Here is a 17191-nt window from a genome sequence, read left to right as displayed (position 1 = left end):
TGGAGGACAGAGGATTTCTCAGCCGGCACAGGGTTAGAGCAGTCTGTACAGATAGTATCCGCTCTGGCCTAAAGCCTTGTGTGACAGGCAGATCTGAACCAGCACAATGGCAGTGTACTTGATTAGCTCTTTCTGTTTGAAAGCAGAGGTGTTTCTTACCCTATGTCAGAGACCAAGTTCTGGATCTCCCTATACTACGTAAATGTGGCTCAAGGATTTTCAAAAGCTTGAGGTGCAGCACAGACCCTGTAATCGCTCTCTTGAGAATCCCGTCAAGCCTTGCACGTGGAATATGCCTTGGCTTCAGCTCTTGCTCTGCCACAGCGCAGTTTGGCCAGAGACCAAATGCACTTGCTGAAGAGAGACATCAGGCTTGCGAAAAGGAAGAGCATCCTTTTGGTACACTTAGCAGCAGCAGCACAGTATTGTGGGCTTTCCCTTGTGTTTGAGGGTGCACCATATGTATGTAACTGCAGGACAGGGTATGTCTGTCTGCCCCGTGACTTAACATTGCAGATCTCTGGCTTTCTTGTGTGACCCCCCTGCGTAGCAGCTCACACATCAGGACTCCAGTAGAGAGCTCTGTCTAATATCCAGAGGGGAAGAAGGGCATAATTTTTAGGCTGTCATTACATAGCAAGAGGATTTCATGAGCTGGTAGTGAGGAATCTGAGCTGAATGTTGCTGGCAGTCTGTGGCCAGGCAGTCATATCCACCACGCTGTTCCAAACATGGCAGATCCTGGAGTGGGAGAAGGAAAAATTTTCCCTGCTACAGCTGGTATGAAAACTGTTGCACCTGGGTGGAAGATGGGGCTTCAACCTTTGTATGGGACTTGTAAGACTCAGTGAATGGGACACCTGCTAAACAAGGCCCCTGGTCTGGGCAATTGTGTAATTTAAATTCTGATTACTCTTAACTACCACACTAAAGTGAAGGTTAAGAACAACGAAACTGAAAAACTGAGAAACCCTGAGTATATATCAGACTCCGCTGCCATAAGTGTCCCTCTGTGAAAAGGGAACAGATGTTACTTATTTCACATTTAATTTCACACTTTCCATAAGCACTCACCTTCTCAATGCAGGTGTGTTACTGGTGGTTCGTCGCTGTCACTGCTGTGTCCGGGGTCGCTGCCTCTGGGTGAGGGGACAGCGGGCCGCCTCCAGCCAGGCCCCTGCAGGGGGTCTCTGCGTAACTCCATGGCCCTGCGCTGCACTGCTTGGCCTCCTTAAGCTGCAGCGAGTCAGCTAGAGAGACAGTGGTGCTGTATGAAGCTTGTGAAAAAGTAGCGGGTATGTCTGAGCAGACAGAGTTAAAGAGAGGTAAAAATGTTGGTCTACTAAGAGTTGCAGCAGGGGCAGAGTCACTGGGACTGAGATCAAATGTAAGGTCTTTTAAATAGGAGAGCGCTTGATTATTTAGTTGGGCATATTCAAAATTTATCTTGCTTCTAGTGACCTCATCTAGGATTTTTGCTTTACTTTTCTGATCTTCAGAGCAAATTTGCTCCCCATTTTTCTTCAAATGATACAGACTGCTGGATTGGAAACTTGTCTCATAGTTGTATTGGTTTGTGCTAGGAATACTGGAGTATTCTGGATTTTGGGCAATGCAGTTGCATTCATTTTGCAACAATAACTTGTTTTTGTACTGAGACATCTTACGAATGATGTTGTTCATTTCATTCCCAATGCATTTGTCTTCCAGGTGCTTGTTTTCATAGTTGATTTTTAATGATGCCACTTGTGTTACACAGCGCTCTAAGAGCTGCACTATGTTAGTGCTGCTCTCCGTTGGTGTGGGGCTAATGTAGCTCTGGAAGTGTCTGACAGTAAGAGGCTGCAGCGGTTTGTCACAGGAAATAGGGAGAGAGCGATACATTGGTTTATTTCTGTCCTCCCTCTCGAGGGGATCCAGGAGCGAGGTCGCAGCAGTCTTGTAGGAGTAACATGATTCTACTTCGTGATTATCATCTACTGAAGGGTTTTCAGAGCTCTGGGAGCCACTCTCTCTGTTCAGCTTGTCTGGCAGTGGGTTTTTATCTCCGGATGTCTCACATCCTTCTGAAATTGTCGCCTTCTCATTATCGGTTGAAGATGTCTGTAGATTGTCTCCATTAGCCTCTGATTGTGGTGCATAACTTGATGCTCTGGTGGTTTCCACAGTCCCAGGCACTGTAGATGAATCCTTGTGGTGACTCCCTTCCCTTCCTTGGAAATCCAAACTAGATGTATTAGGGCAAGAGTCCAGGCTGTGGTCTTTTTCGGCAACATTTACTGAAGAGGCCTGCATTGCATGTGTGCTTTCATCCGAAGACACACATAGGTTAAATGTATTAGATTCTTCCTTGCTTGTTTTTTCCTGCTGAGCTTCTGTGCTCACTTTCTGCTCTGGACTGGTGCTGGGCAGGATCGATGAATCATTAGACTTTTCTGGCTGTGACTGAGGACTCTGAAGAGAGTCAGGGGAGGAAACGAGTCCCGAGTGTTTTCGCAGCCAGTTTATTATCCCCATGGTCAGTGAAAGCTCAGTATCACAGAGCTTTAGCAAACATTCTTTGCCTTTCCATGTGCTGTGGAAAAAACCCTGGCTGATAATGTCTAGAGCTGGTTGGGAAGCCATGTTCTCCTCAGATCCAACATGAAAGCTGTAAATGGACAAAGGGATTTCAATGGCTTGTTCTGAAATGCTTTCAGATGTGCACAAGTCATCATCTAGGACTGGGTTTATTTTGACTTCGTTTGGGTCATAGAAGAGCTCATAAAGGGCATCTCCGCTGTAGCTGTCTCTTGGAAATCTACCTGGGACCCCAGGGGTCTGAGCTTCCTTCATTTCATCATCTTGTCCAGGAGAGAATGAATCATAGTAGCCTTCATCACTTGTGGATGTGGATTCCTGGTTGTCACTTTTTGGCGTTTCTGTTTCTGTGGAGCTCTCTTTGGAATTGTCACCCTCTTTATCAGGTGACACTTGGGGGTCTGTCACAAATGCAGCAGCCTGGCTTCTAGCCTTTTCCACCTCAGGACCAGGTATCTTCAGTAACTTCTTATCAAACAGAGCACTCTGATGTAGCCTCACGGATTTGTTGATGTTGTCCCAAAACTTTGCAAATTCAACGGTCTCATTCTGGCCAGGAGAGGCCAGCTGCTCCACACCCCCTTGGAAAGAGCCCATAACGGGGCTGTCTTTGTGTTTGCTTCGTCTCAGCAGAACTTCTTTGCTGTTCTCCAGCTCCAGGTGAGCAGAGCTCTCATCAGCAAAGATTTCCCCACAGCCAGTGAGGGAATCAAAGCTCTTCAGCGAAGCGACATCTTCACACAGGGTGTTGCAGCAGTCATAGGAAGAGTCAGACTGCAGTTCGCTGTCTGAGCAGTCTTGTGACAAGCAATCAGCTGCAAATGTTTCTCCAGTTTTGAAAAGATACTTTGCAAGACGCCCAGACAACTCACTCTTGCAGCCTGGAGAGGACAGATTCTTGTCCTTCTCAACCAGGAATGTGAGGCCCTCTGGTTTATTTTTTTTAATATGAAATATATCTCTGAGCCCTTTCTTAGATCTCTTGAGGGAAATCCTCTTCCTGGGAATGGTTTTTGCGACAGCTGGTACAAAAGGCATCTGTGGCACAAAGTTCCTGTAATCAATCATCTGACTGCTGCATGCAGATGGGCTGGGGCTGACCACACACTCTTTCTTACTGCTGGAGCTGGACATCCCTGAAAAGCTGATGCTATTGACAAGTCGGCCCTTACCTTTTCCAGAAAAGCCTTCCTCACAAATCCCGCTGCTGGGGCTGCAGTTCTCTGTTTTGTCTGCCTCAGTAACACAGTCATGGGTTTTACTCTTCCTTACAAGTTTGTAGGAGGACCCAGATGATTTTTCCAGGCAGTTGTCACCAGCCCCATTCCTTGCTCCCCTGGTGGAAAATCTGTAGTTCTTGTGCGTAGCTAAACATGCCAGCTGGACTTCAGCCACACTTTGGTTTCCCTCCAGAGTTGCCTTTTTGTCTTTCCCCATATCATCTTTGTTGATAGGAACTGTGTGCACTGGTGGCACTTTCTCATGTTGCACACTGGATTTTATGAAGGTCTTTCCTCTCTTGAGCTCCATACTGCCTCCTCACATCTGTTTCTGTAAAGAAAAGGGCAGAATAAAAATATTGTGGGGTTGGTGGCTAGCACTTGTAAACTTTGAAAACAATCGGAGAACAAAAGGACAGATATTAAGCATTATACAATTAGTTTTGTTTGTCACCAGAAGTTTCCATCACTGAGCCATGGTATTGCATGAGAAACAGATCAAGTGAAACTGAAGGTATGTTGGCAATGGCTGGAAGATCCAGCAAGAAGAAGACAGTACACATTATGGGTTGGTACCTGAAGCTCAGAGAACATTTTATCTGTTAGAAATGAGGCGGTTTGGATCTAGGATTATGACTTCAGGATGGCTTTTAACAAGATAGATGTTCTGTTCTGAAGGTAGAAGAGACATCAATGAAAAGCAATGCCTGAGGAACTTTAACGTGTGTGTGCATCAGGGAGGCAGCAGTTCATAAATCTGTACCTTTGAGGAGGACAAAGAGCTCAAGGTGGGAAATCTCCTGAGAAAATGTATCAAACATTTGACACATGATGCTCACTTTATATTAAAATAATACTTACCCATGAATAGAAAATCCATAAACCTTGGTACTACCCTGGGAAGCATGCTGAAACTGAATTACTGTTTTTGATTCCTCCTGAGCATAATGTATAATTTTCTGCACTACTACTTTTATTGTAAAAAGTCAAAAATGCCACATTGAAAATCACTGTTAATTATGACAGAAGCATCATTTCCTATTTACAAAGACCAGTGTAGTACTCTGAGGCATTGCCATATTGAATCTGCATTGTGCATTGATTATCTATTTCTAAAAATACTCTATTACCTGTATCAGTGCCAATTTTGGTCTCTGCCTATATGATTTAGAATTGAATCTGGTTAGGGTTTTCATACATTTAATTAGTCAGTAATTATTTTAGCCATGACACTTTCAGTTTTCCAGTAGTTATTTCATGGACACATCTGATCCTTTCCTGCCTTACATCAACTTGAATATTGAGTAAGTCAATGGACTTATGTAAAGGTAGGTCAGGGAAGAAGTGAGCACTTCCTAAAAGCTGTTAGAGAAACCAGATTTTTACTGGATGGGAAGCAGGACAAAAACTCTCGAGTCCTGTTCTTGAAAGAATGCGCTTGGATCTTTCCTTAATGAGACCTCAGTTAATGATTTATCTTGGTTTGTGTTGTGTAGACATAACTAAAACCACTTAGAGCCATTGAACTCCGCAACACACACACACCCCACAGTGCTGTCTCTAGCAGTCTTTGACAATTGTATGTAAAACCTCTGGTGAAATGAAAAATTACCGATACTCCCTCCAGAACAATCTCAGATCAGATCCCTGGATCCAGACCTGCACCCAGTACAAAGACAGCCAGGGAGATTTTAAAATTCAGCACCAAGCCTAGCCTTTGTACACCTTAAAGTACAACTTAAAGCAGTCTTTAGTCTACCTTGGGCTATAACAGCTGTCTGTAGCCTCCAGAGTCTTTCCTGTTGCCAGGGCTTGCTGGGAACAGCAACACTCCGACCAACACCTCACAAGATACGGGTCTGTGTACCTGGGAGTTATGTCACCTGCAGCACTTCTCCAGCAGGCGGATCAGGGACAGCCTATGTCTTATAGAAGCTGCAAACTGGCAGGTGATTAGCAGTATTTACAAGTAAATATAAGTCAGTGACAAATGGTAGAAAACGTAATGGTAAAGTGTGAATATTTGACATGAAGGGTATGGATGCTATGGAAAACATGGTGGGTGGTGATAGATGGGCATCTATCAGGATGATTGAGATGTTGGCACATTTATTTACATTGGGGGCTGCATGTGAGTATTGCAGAGCATTCCTAATGAAAGCCAGTAAACATTTTACTACACTGTCAGGTATCTGGAGTTCACCGACGCTACAGGAAACTTGTTTTGCATATATAGAAATAGGTCACTGGGACATGATTACACTCCTTTTCTGAAAAACAAGGTGTGATTGTGAAGAAACTCAGTCTGCAGAACTCCAGCAGAGTTGTGAAAATGATCAATTATTAATATCCCAAAAATAAAGTGTCTGACACCTCAGTCCTTTGCAATTGTAGAAGTAGGTACTGTGTCCCTGTGGGAAGTCCTGCTGCTGAGAAGCTCCTTAGAAGTCTGTGACATGGCAAATGCTAGCATTATAACAATGTTATGTAGGACTCTCTGACGTCCTGTAGCTGTTTCTGCCCATTCTGAGTATTAAGCAAGTGTCATCTTTGTAGGAAATTGCATACTTGGGAAGTTTTTCTGTAGATGCATTAAAAAGGCTTTTAGAGGTCGATTTGTTTTATTATCAAGTATGAAACTTATTAAAGCTAAGAATTCAGGACATCATTAGATAATCTTTTGAATAAAGAAATCTTTGATCTGAATTGTATCTCCTTGATAAGAAAAACAATGGACTACCAGTTTGATAACTGGGTCTAGAAACGTCAAGGTTTGTTCTTCTGTCTTTTTTTATAGCTTAGATGAACAGTTTTAACATGAAAGCAAGCCCAAATGGCCTGAATAACATCTGTACTGAGAATATATGTAGTATAATAATGTAAGATACACTGATGGTAGCCTATGCTACCTTTTCAGCTTCCTCTGATGAGGAAAAAGTTAGGTGTTTGGTTTCAGTTTGGGGTTTTTTTTGTTGGTGTTTTTTTTTTTTTTTTCAAAAAAACATCTATGATACATATAATCACCAACTTTGTATTCTAATTGTTTAATGTGTCTATTTAATCCCATATATTCTTTTTTTCATTTTCCCCCAGGATTCATGCCATACTAATTAGTATCTAGTTCATTGTGTCATCCTGCTTATCCTGTTTGAACACTGGCACAGCTTTGGGAATCTTCTCCATTAAAAATGCTATTAAAAATGAACACCAAGAAAGGGAAGATCTCCTCAGTCAACTCTTTGAGGTCTCTTAAGGGCAGAGTCTGCAGATTTTTTAAAATACTCGTCTCAGATGTTTTGTAACTTCCCATACTATGAGTTCCTCTTCATCCTCATATGACATAAATTATCAATGAGCTTCTTTCCAAATATAGAACAGAAATATTTATGTGATGCCTCTCTCTTTCTATATCTATTAATACTTTTAACACTTTTGGTTGTAATGGACTATACCGTGATACCTTTTTCCCTCTCTGCAAGAGACATAAGTTATATCTCTGACCCCAGAATCTGTACAAGTGAAGTTAGAAACTGATTGAAATGCTATAAGGGAAAGTTACCCTCCAGTGGTTATGTAAAGCTAATCAAAATTCTGTGAAAAATTATTCTAGGCATTTAAAAAATGGTACATCTTCTCTGGGATTTCTTGACCCATGCACTCAGCTACACTATTGCCTGTCTCTGCTCCTTTTTAATTATTCTCCTCTTGGACTTAACTTGCAGTATACCTCTTCTTCCACAGGGATAAAGGGCATATGAGGGACTGATTTCCACCTTTGCAAAGGAAATATATTTTGCAATTAAAAATCACTGTAAAGAACAGAAACCTGTGGAAACTAGCAGTCAGTCTACAAAAGCTAGATTGTTCTGTTTTCAACAGGCTCTGGATGTTTTCTTCATTAATGTTACTTGACCTCTTTTCTTAATATCTGTGAAATTACTTATGGAACACATGTTTAAATAGAGGACACCCTTGAATCTTATACTATGCTACAGTTTAATTGTCATTTACAATGATCTTAGGTGCAGAAGCATTGAGACTTCCCATCTACAGCAAACAGTACTTTCATCTGTCTTGATCATACCAGCTGCTCACTTTTAGGATTTCACAAGTGTCTAAGCAGGCAATTAGATCCAGATTTTGGGCCTATACTATAATGGAAATAAGGTTTTGGTTTAAATTTGGATAATATTTCTCATAAAATGCAGAGATACTTCATGCTCAAACATATACTATCTGTGCAGGGTGACTGACAGCCTTTTCATAAACACAGAAGGTTTTACTGTGTCTGTGATTCATCTAAAAGTAAATTAAAGCTTTAGAATGGGAAGGTGAATACATTCCTGTGGGCTGAGGAGATGTGGTTTGAGGACAGTCAAAGCAATTGCTCATAGTCCTGTGTTATGAGGACCTGAACAAGACTGAGTTAGGTAACTGTTCTGGTTAATAAGAGCCATGTTCAGATGGCCTAAATTCTACCTAAGTCCAGGTCAACAGAGAAGGAGGCCAAAGAGGGGTGCAGTGGAACCGGACTGGATATTCATTAGGAAGCAGGAGGAAGATGGGTGGAGGCAGGATTCAAACTGTCCAAATACTGCCTTTGACGTGTGGGTCAGAGAAGAAAGGGGTCATACTTGCCTCTGCCCATGGGTCCCAAAGCTTTCTGCCAGGCTGAGCTGTCTACAGTTTTCCCTCTCTGGAGGAATGGGGGAAGACTTGCTTTGGTTTTTGGGCTGGTATCAAAGTTATTATCTTATATCTTAATAGCTTATCTCACAGTGGAAAGGCTTGTTTAGGTTCTCTTCTAAGAAAAGGTAAAACAGATTGTGCTTTAATGTGTCAGTAGCTAAAATAGCAGTCCTCTTGAATGTAACTATAGGAAGATCATCCTACTGGGAAAGCAGAAGTATCTGCTTCAGTGAGGTTGCATGGATAGAAATAATATTATTACGAAGACAAAATTTAACTCTCTGGCTTCAGCAAGTTTGGCTCAACATTACTTTTGCTTAAGTAGGAAAAAATATAATTAAGGTTCATTTATTTGAAAATCTTATCAGCTGCCTGGCTTGGACACTCTTACTTCCTTGTTTGATGTGTAATTTATATATAATTGTCTCTCTTGGAGATAGAAATAAACAAAATTCAGAATACAGTTGCTGTTTTGCAGGGGAGATAGGACTGCTCTTTCTGCTTCTTTATGTTTAGTTCATTCTTAAAATTGGCAGGTTGTGGAGATGGTTATGCTAAGCAGAATTCTGCATGCCACTTGGAGTCTTAATTTCACCTCCCTCCAAGCGTTTTCCTTTTATTAAATGAAAGAGTTGATAAACATTGCATACTCTTTCAGGTTTTTTAATTTGAAAAGAAAGAAAAAACTGTGTTTGGACTGCTTTTATGTTTTAGGATACAAGTTTGGAGTGAGTCCAAAATCCCTTTTCCATAAGTGGCTTCATATCAATCAGACTTAAGATCCTGAGCATCAGAGTTACCTTTGAAAATGTTACCCCTGCTTTCCAAACAAAAATGGTACCATAATTAAATTTCCTGAAAACATATATCTGGTTTGGGCATTTGGACGTGTATTATGCTTAAAAGGGATGCACTTTAAGGTGAAATGTTTTTTAAAATATTTCTTGAGAAATTGTATAATGGGAAAGGGAAAAAGAGCAGAGCGCCTTGGGAGGCTCTCCCTTCCTATTCCTAGTTAACCTCGGAAGGATTTTTGCTGGGCACCAGTTGGAAGTCCTAAAATGCAAAAACAAGCAACCATGGGGTGGTGAGAGCCACAGCTATTTTTAAAGTCAATGGACAATACTAATTTTTAATGCTTAGGGTCTAATCAATTAGCAATGCATAAAGAACAGCTGGTGCTCCCAGTAAAGTGTGTGTGGGGGGGTATTTTTGGAATAAGACTGTTTATTTATGGTCAAAAACCTTAACGCTCTATCTCAGAAGATAAAAGTTAATAATGGAAATAGTTACTAATAATCATGAGCATATATTCCATTCTGTTAAATTGATTTTTAATTACAAAACAAAAAAATGCTTCCTTGCTAGAGGGTAGTGATACCCTGCCTGCAGTTATTGTAACACTGTTTCTAGTAAGCAAATAAACATAACAGTTCTTAGAGTGAAAACCAAAGAGGATTGTAAAGCAGGGCTCATCTTCTTACTTAAACTGATTACTCTGCTAGTATCTCATCTCCATTAGAAAACAGAAAAGAGCAGGGTGGAAAGGATGGAGGATGTAATCAGGGAGAGTCATGATTCAGGAAACAGAAGAATGTTTGCTTTTGAAGACGCCTGTGTGACACACAAACCTGCATTGAGACGATGCCTCGTGTTAGGAGTACTCCTCTCATCATCGTTAGCGGCTGTATCTTATCATTCCCCTTAATCATTTGTCTCTCTTGGGTAACCCAGGATGCCTAATTATTTGCATATACATTTAGGTCAGGCAATGGCTTTCTCACGAACAACCGGCAAAAAGCACATTGGTGTGTTTTTCTTCAACCATAATTCCACTGAGCACACAAAGTAAAATCTTACACTCCCCAGCAGAATACTAGAAGGACGTGTAGTTAAATGCTTAATCTTATTAGCAATGTGCTATAGGGAAGCCTGAACCTTCCTTTAAGCCCTGCCAACTCTTCTGTGGAGCTCAGGATTTTTCATAGTAAAATTAACCACGTTTCTACTCCCAGCATACTGTCCTGCTGTGTGCCGACAGGAGGGATCCCTGAGGGAACAGCAGCACCCACTGCTTCCCCCAGCCCAGCGTGGGGTGTGCGGCAGGGCAAAAGGAGGCTGAGACCATGACAAAAAGAGGCTCCTTCTCTGAAAAAACCTCTGGACCCCTCACTCGGTTTTCTTCTATACCTGCAGCTGAAAGAAATGTAACTGCTTGAAATGTTCCAATTACACCACGTAAAAGGGCAACATAAACTCCTGCACAGGGAGCTATCGAATCATCACTCTACTGCTAGAGAAGGCAGCTGAGCAGAAATTTCCGCTGTGTACCTGAGAAGGAAACAGGGCATTTTTTACTTGCCCTGACCAGCAGTCTGTTCGTACCAGACAGCAAAGTGTTAAGGCTGTCAGCTTTGGCTGTTTTCAGTAATTTATTGCTTTAAAAGGAGATAGGACATGCATTTATATAAATACAGGCACACGCTTGTCAGATGTATGGAAAAATAAGTAAAAAACAATGCTTCAAAAACGAGCAGTCATCCCAGAATAATAGTCCCTCAGAGTCACTGTGAGTGTCAGAGCAAAGCAAATGCCATTGCACCAGACCAAACAATAAGGCAGATCACAAAAATCCTACTCACCATGTTTTATCACTGAGCAGAAATCCTCTGTCTCCTAGCCTTGCTACTGAGGCTGGTCTTTATCCAGAGGCTCCTGTGATGCATTTCAGATTCTGAGGGGCTGGACCACTGCTGCTCTCCAGTGTTACTCTCCACCCCCTGTCTTTTCCTCCTCCTTCTTCCTTCATCCCCACCCCCTCATTCCTCCTGCTTGTAGCTTTTTCATACCTTACATAGATTCTAGGCTTCCACATGTAGCTCGATTTAGGAAAGATGCTTATTTCAGCCATCTGCTTGATGCCATGGAAATGCCTCCATTGCTGGGGCATAAAAGCCCAGAAGGTAAGCTCAGGAGTCCTGAGCCACTATTTTGGTTCCTCTCTATATGACTGCTTATTAAAAAGGGAGGAACACATCCAAATTAATTTCATTTCTCACATGTTTTTTTGTTTCTGACTAGGATTCAGGAAAAGCAGTCCTAACATATTCTTAGGTTAGTGAGATGCTTCACTGTGCAATGTATGCAGATTATTGCACTGTGCCAGCCTTTGTAGGGCTTTTGTTAATGCTGTAGTTAGAGGGGATTTCATGTGGGAGCAAAGTGGTATACGGGGAGAGAGTGAATATTTCTGCTGCCCAAAGCTAGAGTGCCTGGTGTCAGCCTCATATTGCCTTCATCAAACATGATTTGTCGAATTCTCCTTACAGTCAGTCTAACTTCTGCATCAGTGTGCAGTGAAGTCAACATCTGATGTTACAACATCATTCTTCGTTATATAGATGAGTTTGTTACCATCACAAACACCAGAGCTTTAATTTCACAAAAGCCAAAAGCTGGCATCCTTGTCCCAGCCCTCTCCCTGTCAAGGGCTTCCAACCTGATCATATCTTGATTGTCCCTCCCCGTTAACTCTGCTCCGAGTCCTTTACATCAGTCTCTCAAACCCTCGGCCTTCTCCTTCCTGCTTGTTGAAACACCTCTGTCAGGGGCATGATAGGAGCCTCTTAAAAGCAAAAGTGTATGCCATGAAGCAGTGGCTTAATCCACTTCAGCAGCTCTCCTGTGAGCTGCAGTTTAGAGCTGCACTCTAGGATAATGCAGTAGTTTGTGTACAGACTGGCACATCTGCGGACAGTTTACCCTTCTGATGTAGGGGCTAACATCAGGGTTCCTCTACGGTAGTGAACAGGCAGCTCTCAGATAATTTAGTGAGACACAGCAAGTTCAGACAGGTCCAATCTGTAGGTATTTAGAAAAACCTCCAGCTCTATGAAGTGAAGATGAGCTTTCCTTCACAACTAGAGTGGGTGCATCAGAGAGCTGATCTCTTCTGTCCCCACATGACAGCAGAACGGGAACAAAAGCCTTAACCTGCTACCTGTTCTCATCTTCCTTTTCACAGTGTGCTTTAGCTGAACCTTGGAGATAGGGGAGGGAAGGAGCTTAAACTTTTGTGCTAAGCTTCTAAAGCTGAAAAAATCAGCCAGTTCACCGTAAAGGAGGCAGAACAGAGTGCTCCTGCTCTGAGTGCCAACCAGTAACCCTCTCAGGGTTCCCAACACCTCTCAGGTGTTCCCAATGGTAGAGACTGGAAAGTTGCATCTTGGAAAATACCCTGGGTTCAGTCCAACCTGCAACAAGTAGAAAGCCCTTGTGTGACTCTACCGAACGACTGGCGGGAGGAAAGAACAGGCTGTGGGTGAATCCTAGTAGCTCTGGCAAGTAGATTAAGACCAATCATGAGAGAAAATACATTAATTAGAAATACATTTGATGTTTTTTATTCTGCATTAAATATATGTATTAATATAGGAGGAAGCCTTTCTTCATGATGTGTATATGAAGCCACCAAGTTTTCAGGTAGTACATCCTTGCTCTGCAGTGATGTTGCTTTTGAGAGCCTCCACTTTGTGCACTCTGTTTTGGAAGGAGGGAGCCTTTAAAACTTTGAAGTCCTTCTTTGTTCAAAGTAACACCAAGGCTTGTTAGAAATGCTGATAGACATGAGAGCCAATCAGAGGTCACTTCTGGTGCTGATTCAAGGCTGATGGCTGGTGTTGGTATTGTCTGAGCAAACCTAGCAAAACCAGGGGTTTAGATTTTTTTATTTGAAAATTGTTCATGCACCCAATTTCTGAGCTGAGTTTCTGAACTCTGAAGTGTAGGCATTCAAGGTAAAGGTACACCAGAAAAGACGTACCCAAATATGCCATGTGGAGACGGAAATAAACAACAGAGAGCACTTAAAATTGCATTTGAAGCCTACTGCATGTTCAACTCAAGCTCAATAAGACAAGCCGTCCTCAAAGATTTAGAGAAGAAAATCTTGCCAGGGAGGAGCTCTTAGCTCCAGTAGTGTTTCAGGTAGTTCTCATACCTGCTGTCTCCAGGACAGTCTGTTGCTGCTCCTCAGGAACCGGGAAAGTTCTTGTATTAGAAACGTCCTTGTTTCTAATAAATGGCACCTGTTGTCTCTTTGCTGTACAAGTTAGAGGAGATCACTCTTGACCTGGATGAGATAGATAGATACCCAAATCTGTTCATGGTGAATCAGGTAAAGCAGCTCCTGTAATGAGAGAATTCCAGGTTTTAGGATGTTTACTTTAGGATGTCCATATGAACAAATATTTCCAACTTTAGGGCCTTTTATTTCCCTTCATCAAAGGAAGTGGCCTAAATCCATTGGCCATCCATAACCATAGCTAGCCATAGCTAGCCATGGCCATAGCCACCCATAGCCATAGCCTGCATTGTCCTAAATCACAATCTCATTGCATGCACTGGTAAATGCACAGTATGTTGAATAGCGGCTGAACCATGGTAGCCTTTATGCATTGCAATAGAGCTTTTTTTTCTTCCTAAATAGTTCTCAACTTGTAGTTCCCTGAACTATCCTTTTCTGCTATCACTGCATTTCAGGCTATTTCACTGTGGCTGTTGATCAGCTTCATTCAAAAGGTTGTTTCTTGGAGAAACTAATAATCCTCTCTGATTAATTCAGTCTGTCCAGAATTGTTTTGGGCATCAGTGGGCATAAAAGGAAAGGGAAATCAGAAAACTGTAAATGAGGGGCACATGGAACAGCTGCCATCTGTTTAGCAGAAGCACACAGCCTTTGGCATGGGGAGTAAGAAGAGGGCCCTTGAGAGAAGAGGGACTAAGGAATGTAAAGTCCCTGGTGTGGCAAGAGTAGGGTAGCAGGGACCCTTGGTATTCAGTGAGGAGGACTGGGGAAAGGAGGAGGAAAATCCACATGAGGGGTGGTATGGAAACACAGGGAGCAAGTTTTTAGATGAAGCAGGCCCAGCCTGCCAGAAGTTGGAAGCCTGCATCTCCCCCAGTGTGGGGTAGCAAATGTTTGCATCAAGACAGCTATTAGCATGAGCAACTCACAAAAAGCAAACTATACTATTTTTTAATTTTCTGTCATGGAAAAATGTAGCAGATTCTTTAACCCTGAGACTCAGAACAAAACCGTTTGCTGAGATAGCTCTATTTGTTTCCAAGGAATTACTTACAGAATGAATTTGACCCAGGCTATTTCCTGCCAGTGAACTAATGAAGAGTCTAACATCCCCAATCCAGCTGAGCTTTCTGCTAACATCAGCTTAAACTTAATTATTCATGGATTCTTATCAGTATTTCTTAGTTTTGCACGTTGTAGAGAATTGGTAATGGGATATGGAGCTCTTTTTCTCCACATTGGTAGCAGAAGACTGCCCTAGGTTGAAGGGAACAATCTTTGCTACTTATCTGACTGCTTCCCAGGTCTTACATTAAGTTAATTGCTACTCCCTTCTCAGCTACTGGTGAGCTAGTGTCTGCTGCAAAATTTAGGATTGTGAATTGCTGTTAATAACATCAGTACTTAGCAAAGAAAATAGAAGGATTTTTATCCACAGATTTCTCTAAGTGTATTCCACCTCAACGTTTCCTGCCTGTCTTCCCTGTGAAGCACTGTTGTTGCCGTATTTGCTGCCAAGGGGGTGAGGTGGAGCAGGTAGGGTTGCAAGAGCCCCATTCAGTACTGGTATTAAAAAGCTTGGCTGTCCTGCCTGCCAGCCAGCCCTTGGAGTGCCAATAATAATGCCCTTGAGGGCAGGAAGGAGTGCTGAGTGCCTCCAGGATGGGACTGATCACGTTCTCAGTATTGCTATTCTGGGGACTATGGATGACTGACTGTGAACTGCTTGTTGCCTCAAAGGAGAATGAAAAAGGATTTTGAGAAAAAAGAAAATAAGGACATTTCTCCAGCTGCTCATGTTAGAATAGGGGCTGCCCTTAAACTTTCTGCTTTAAACAAAAAGCTCTCAGGTAATAAATGCTTACCTGTAAAATCAATGTGGGAAAAAAGAGCTGCATTAAATGCTATGAAGAACTACTCCAGAAGAATTGTTTCACCAAATCATGAAGATCTCCAAGGCTCTAGAGAACAGAGACAACACCTGGGAGGGACATAACACCTCAGGGACCTGACTACAGAAATGTTTAAATACAAATTTCCAAGGCACGTATTCAGAAGTTTTTCCATTCCAGATATGCCTGGGTGTCATAGACATCTGTCCAGATGAGGCAAGAATACCTCCAGTTTATTGAACTGCTATTGTCATTAACAGACGCTCCCTGTCTTAAAGGCAAAATAATCATTCAGCATGGGGGATGGCAAAATGCACTATTCCGCAGATATCCCAGTACAACCTATAAGCAAAATTTTCTTGGCTTCTGCTGAGGAAGATGCTAGTGTGATGACTTCAGGGAAGGTTATAGGAAATTTTTAATGACTGTTTTGTACGGCTTGGTTTCCCTGGTTAATTTTATATTGTTGTCTGCCTGAGTACATACAATTAAGTGCTCTGAAGGCTTTGTTAAAGGCTCAGTCAGGAAATCTAAAAAGAGATACAGATGGAAGTAGCCATAGATACACAGCTTCAAATACCAGAGAGGGACCATCGGTGAAGGAGAAACTGTTTCAGCGGCTCTAATGGCATAGTCTTTCAAACGCTGAAGCTGGGATCAAAGGAGGGCTAAACCCAAAAAGACCTAGATAGAAGTGAGTAATTAGATAAAGTTAGTGAGACTGAGCTCAAAAGCACAGTAGGTTGAGATATACATGCACAGATGGGGATACTGAGCTGTGAGCATGACAGGTTGCTGCTCCCACTTCTACCTTTCACTTTTTGTATGCTTTTATTTTGTATCTCAGTGAAAAAATAAATCAAGAGATGCACAGAGACACTGGCTTGGTCACACGGCAGATAATGTACTTGTCACAGGGTCTTGCAAAGGAGTCCTCACAGGTGGTATGGGGGCCATGAACCAAATCACAAATCCTGTTCTGAGGGAAGAAACCTCTTGGCTGAGTGTATAGTTGGTGGGACCTCGAGGAAGAAGAGCACTACAGCCAGTTTGCTAACTATGACAAGTAGCATCTTGCTGTATGTAAAATCCCACTTGTTTGCCAGTTGGTATTTAAAAACAGGCAAAGAAAAGGACATTTGAATGAAAAATGAAACCTTTGAAATCACCAGCAGTGCAGTTGGTAGCAATGCAGTTAGAAATGCTTATGGTTGATTTGCTCAATCAAACATATATTTTGGAAACAAATCTGTGTGTTGGATTTATATTGTTGGTGGTAATGTCATAGCCAAATTTCATTTTAAAGCAGCAAGTTTTGCATCATAGAAGAGAAAAATATACTGGCTATTAAAGGCATCTTGCTAGCAGACCTAGAGATAATGTTTGGCGGTGTTTGTTTCTCTTGTTTTCCCACCTCCTGTGTGCTGGGTGGCAGTGGCTAACTCCAGAAGCTTGCTGCCTGCTGCTGCCTTAACTGCCATCGCAGCTGGAAGGTGAAACCTCTGACTGTGTTCCTTGAAGTCGTTAAATGATGTTTGTGGTAGGAGTATGGTATTACAAGCAAGGCTCTTATGGTGGTGAAATACGACCATTAATATCTTTTTGCAGTTATAGTAAATAAAGCAGTAAAACTGAAAGAACTCAGCTTCTGACAAAGTGCTCCATTAATGTATCATGAGTATTGACAACGCCAAGGTCATCGTTTGGTTTGCAGCAACACTAAT

At 42.1% G+C, this 17191-nt stretch overlaps 1 protein-coding gene across 1 annotated transcript; it reads right to left on the bottom strand.

Moving 5' to 3' along the window:
* Positions 1 to 1092: 1092 nt before the first annotated feature.
* Positions 1093 to 4110, bottom strand: AMER3 (APC membrane recruitment protein 3; the record flags this gene model as incomplete). The annotated part of the gene is made up of 1 exon (XM_082319360.1): positions 1093 to 4110. One exon carries the CDS (start codon positions 4108 to 4110, stop codon positions 1093 to 1095), a length of 3018 nt encoding a protein of 1005 aa, XP_082175486.1.
* Positions 4111 to 17191: the final 13081 nt, after the last annotated feature.

Source organism: Platalea leucorodia (assembly GCF_965183815.1).
Source record: "Platalea leucorodia genome assembly, chromosome: 8".
NCBI classification, from domain to species: Eukaryota; Metazoa; Chordata; class Aves; order Pelecaniformes; family Threskiornithidae; genus Platalea; species Platalea leucorodia.
This window is presented reverse-complemented; position numbering and strand designations above follow the sequence as displayed.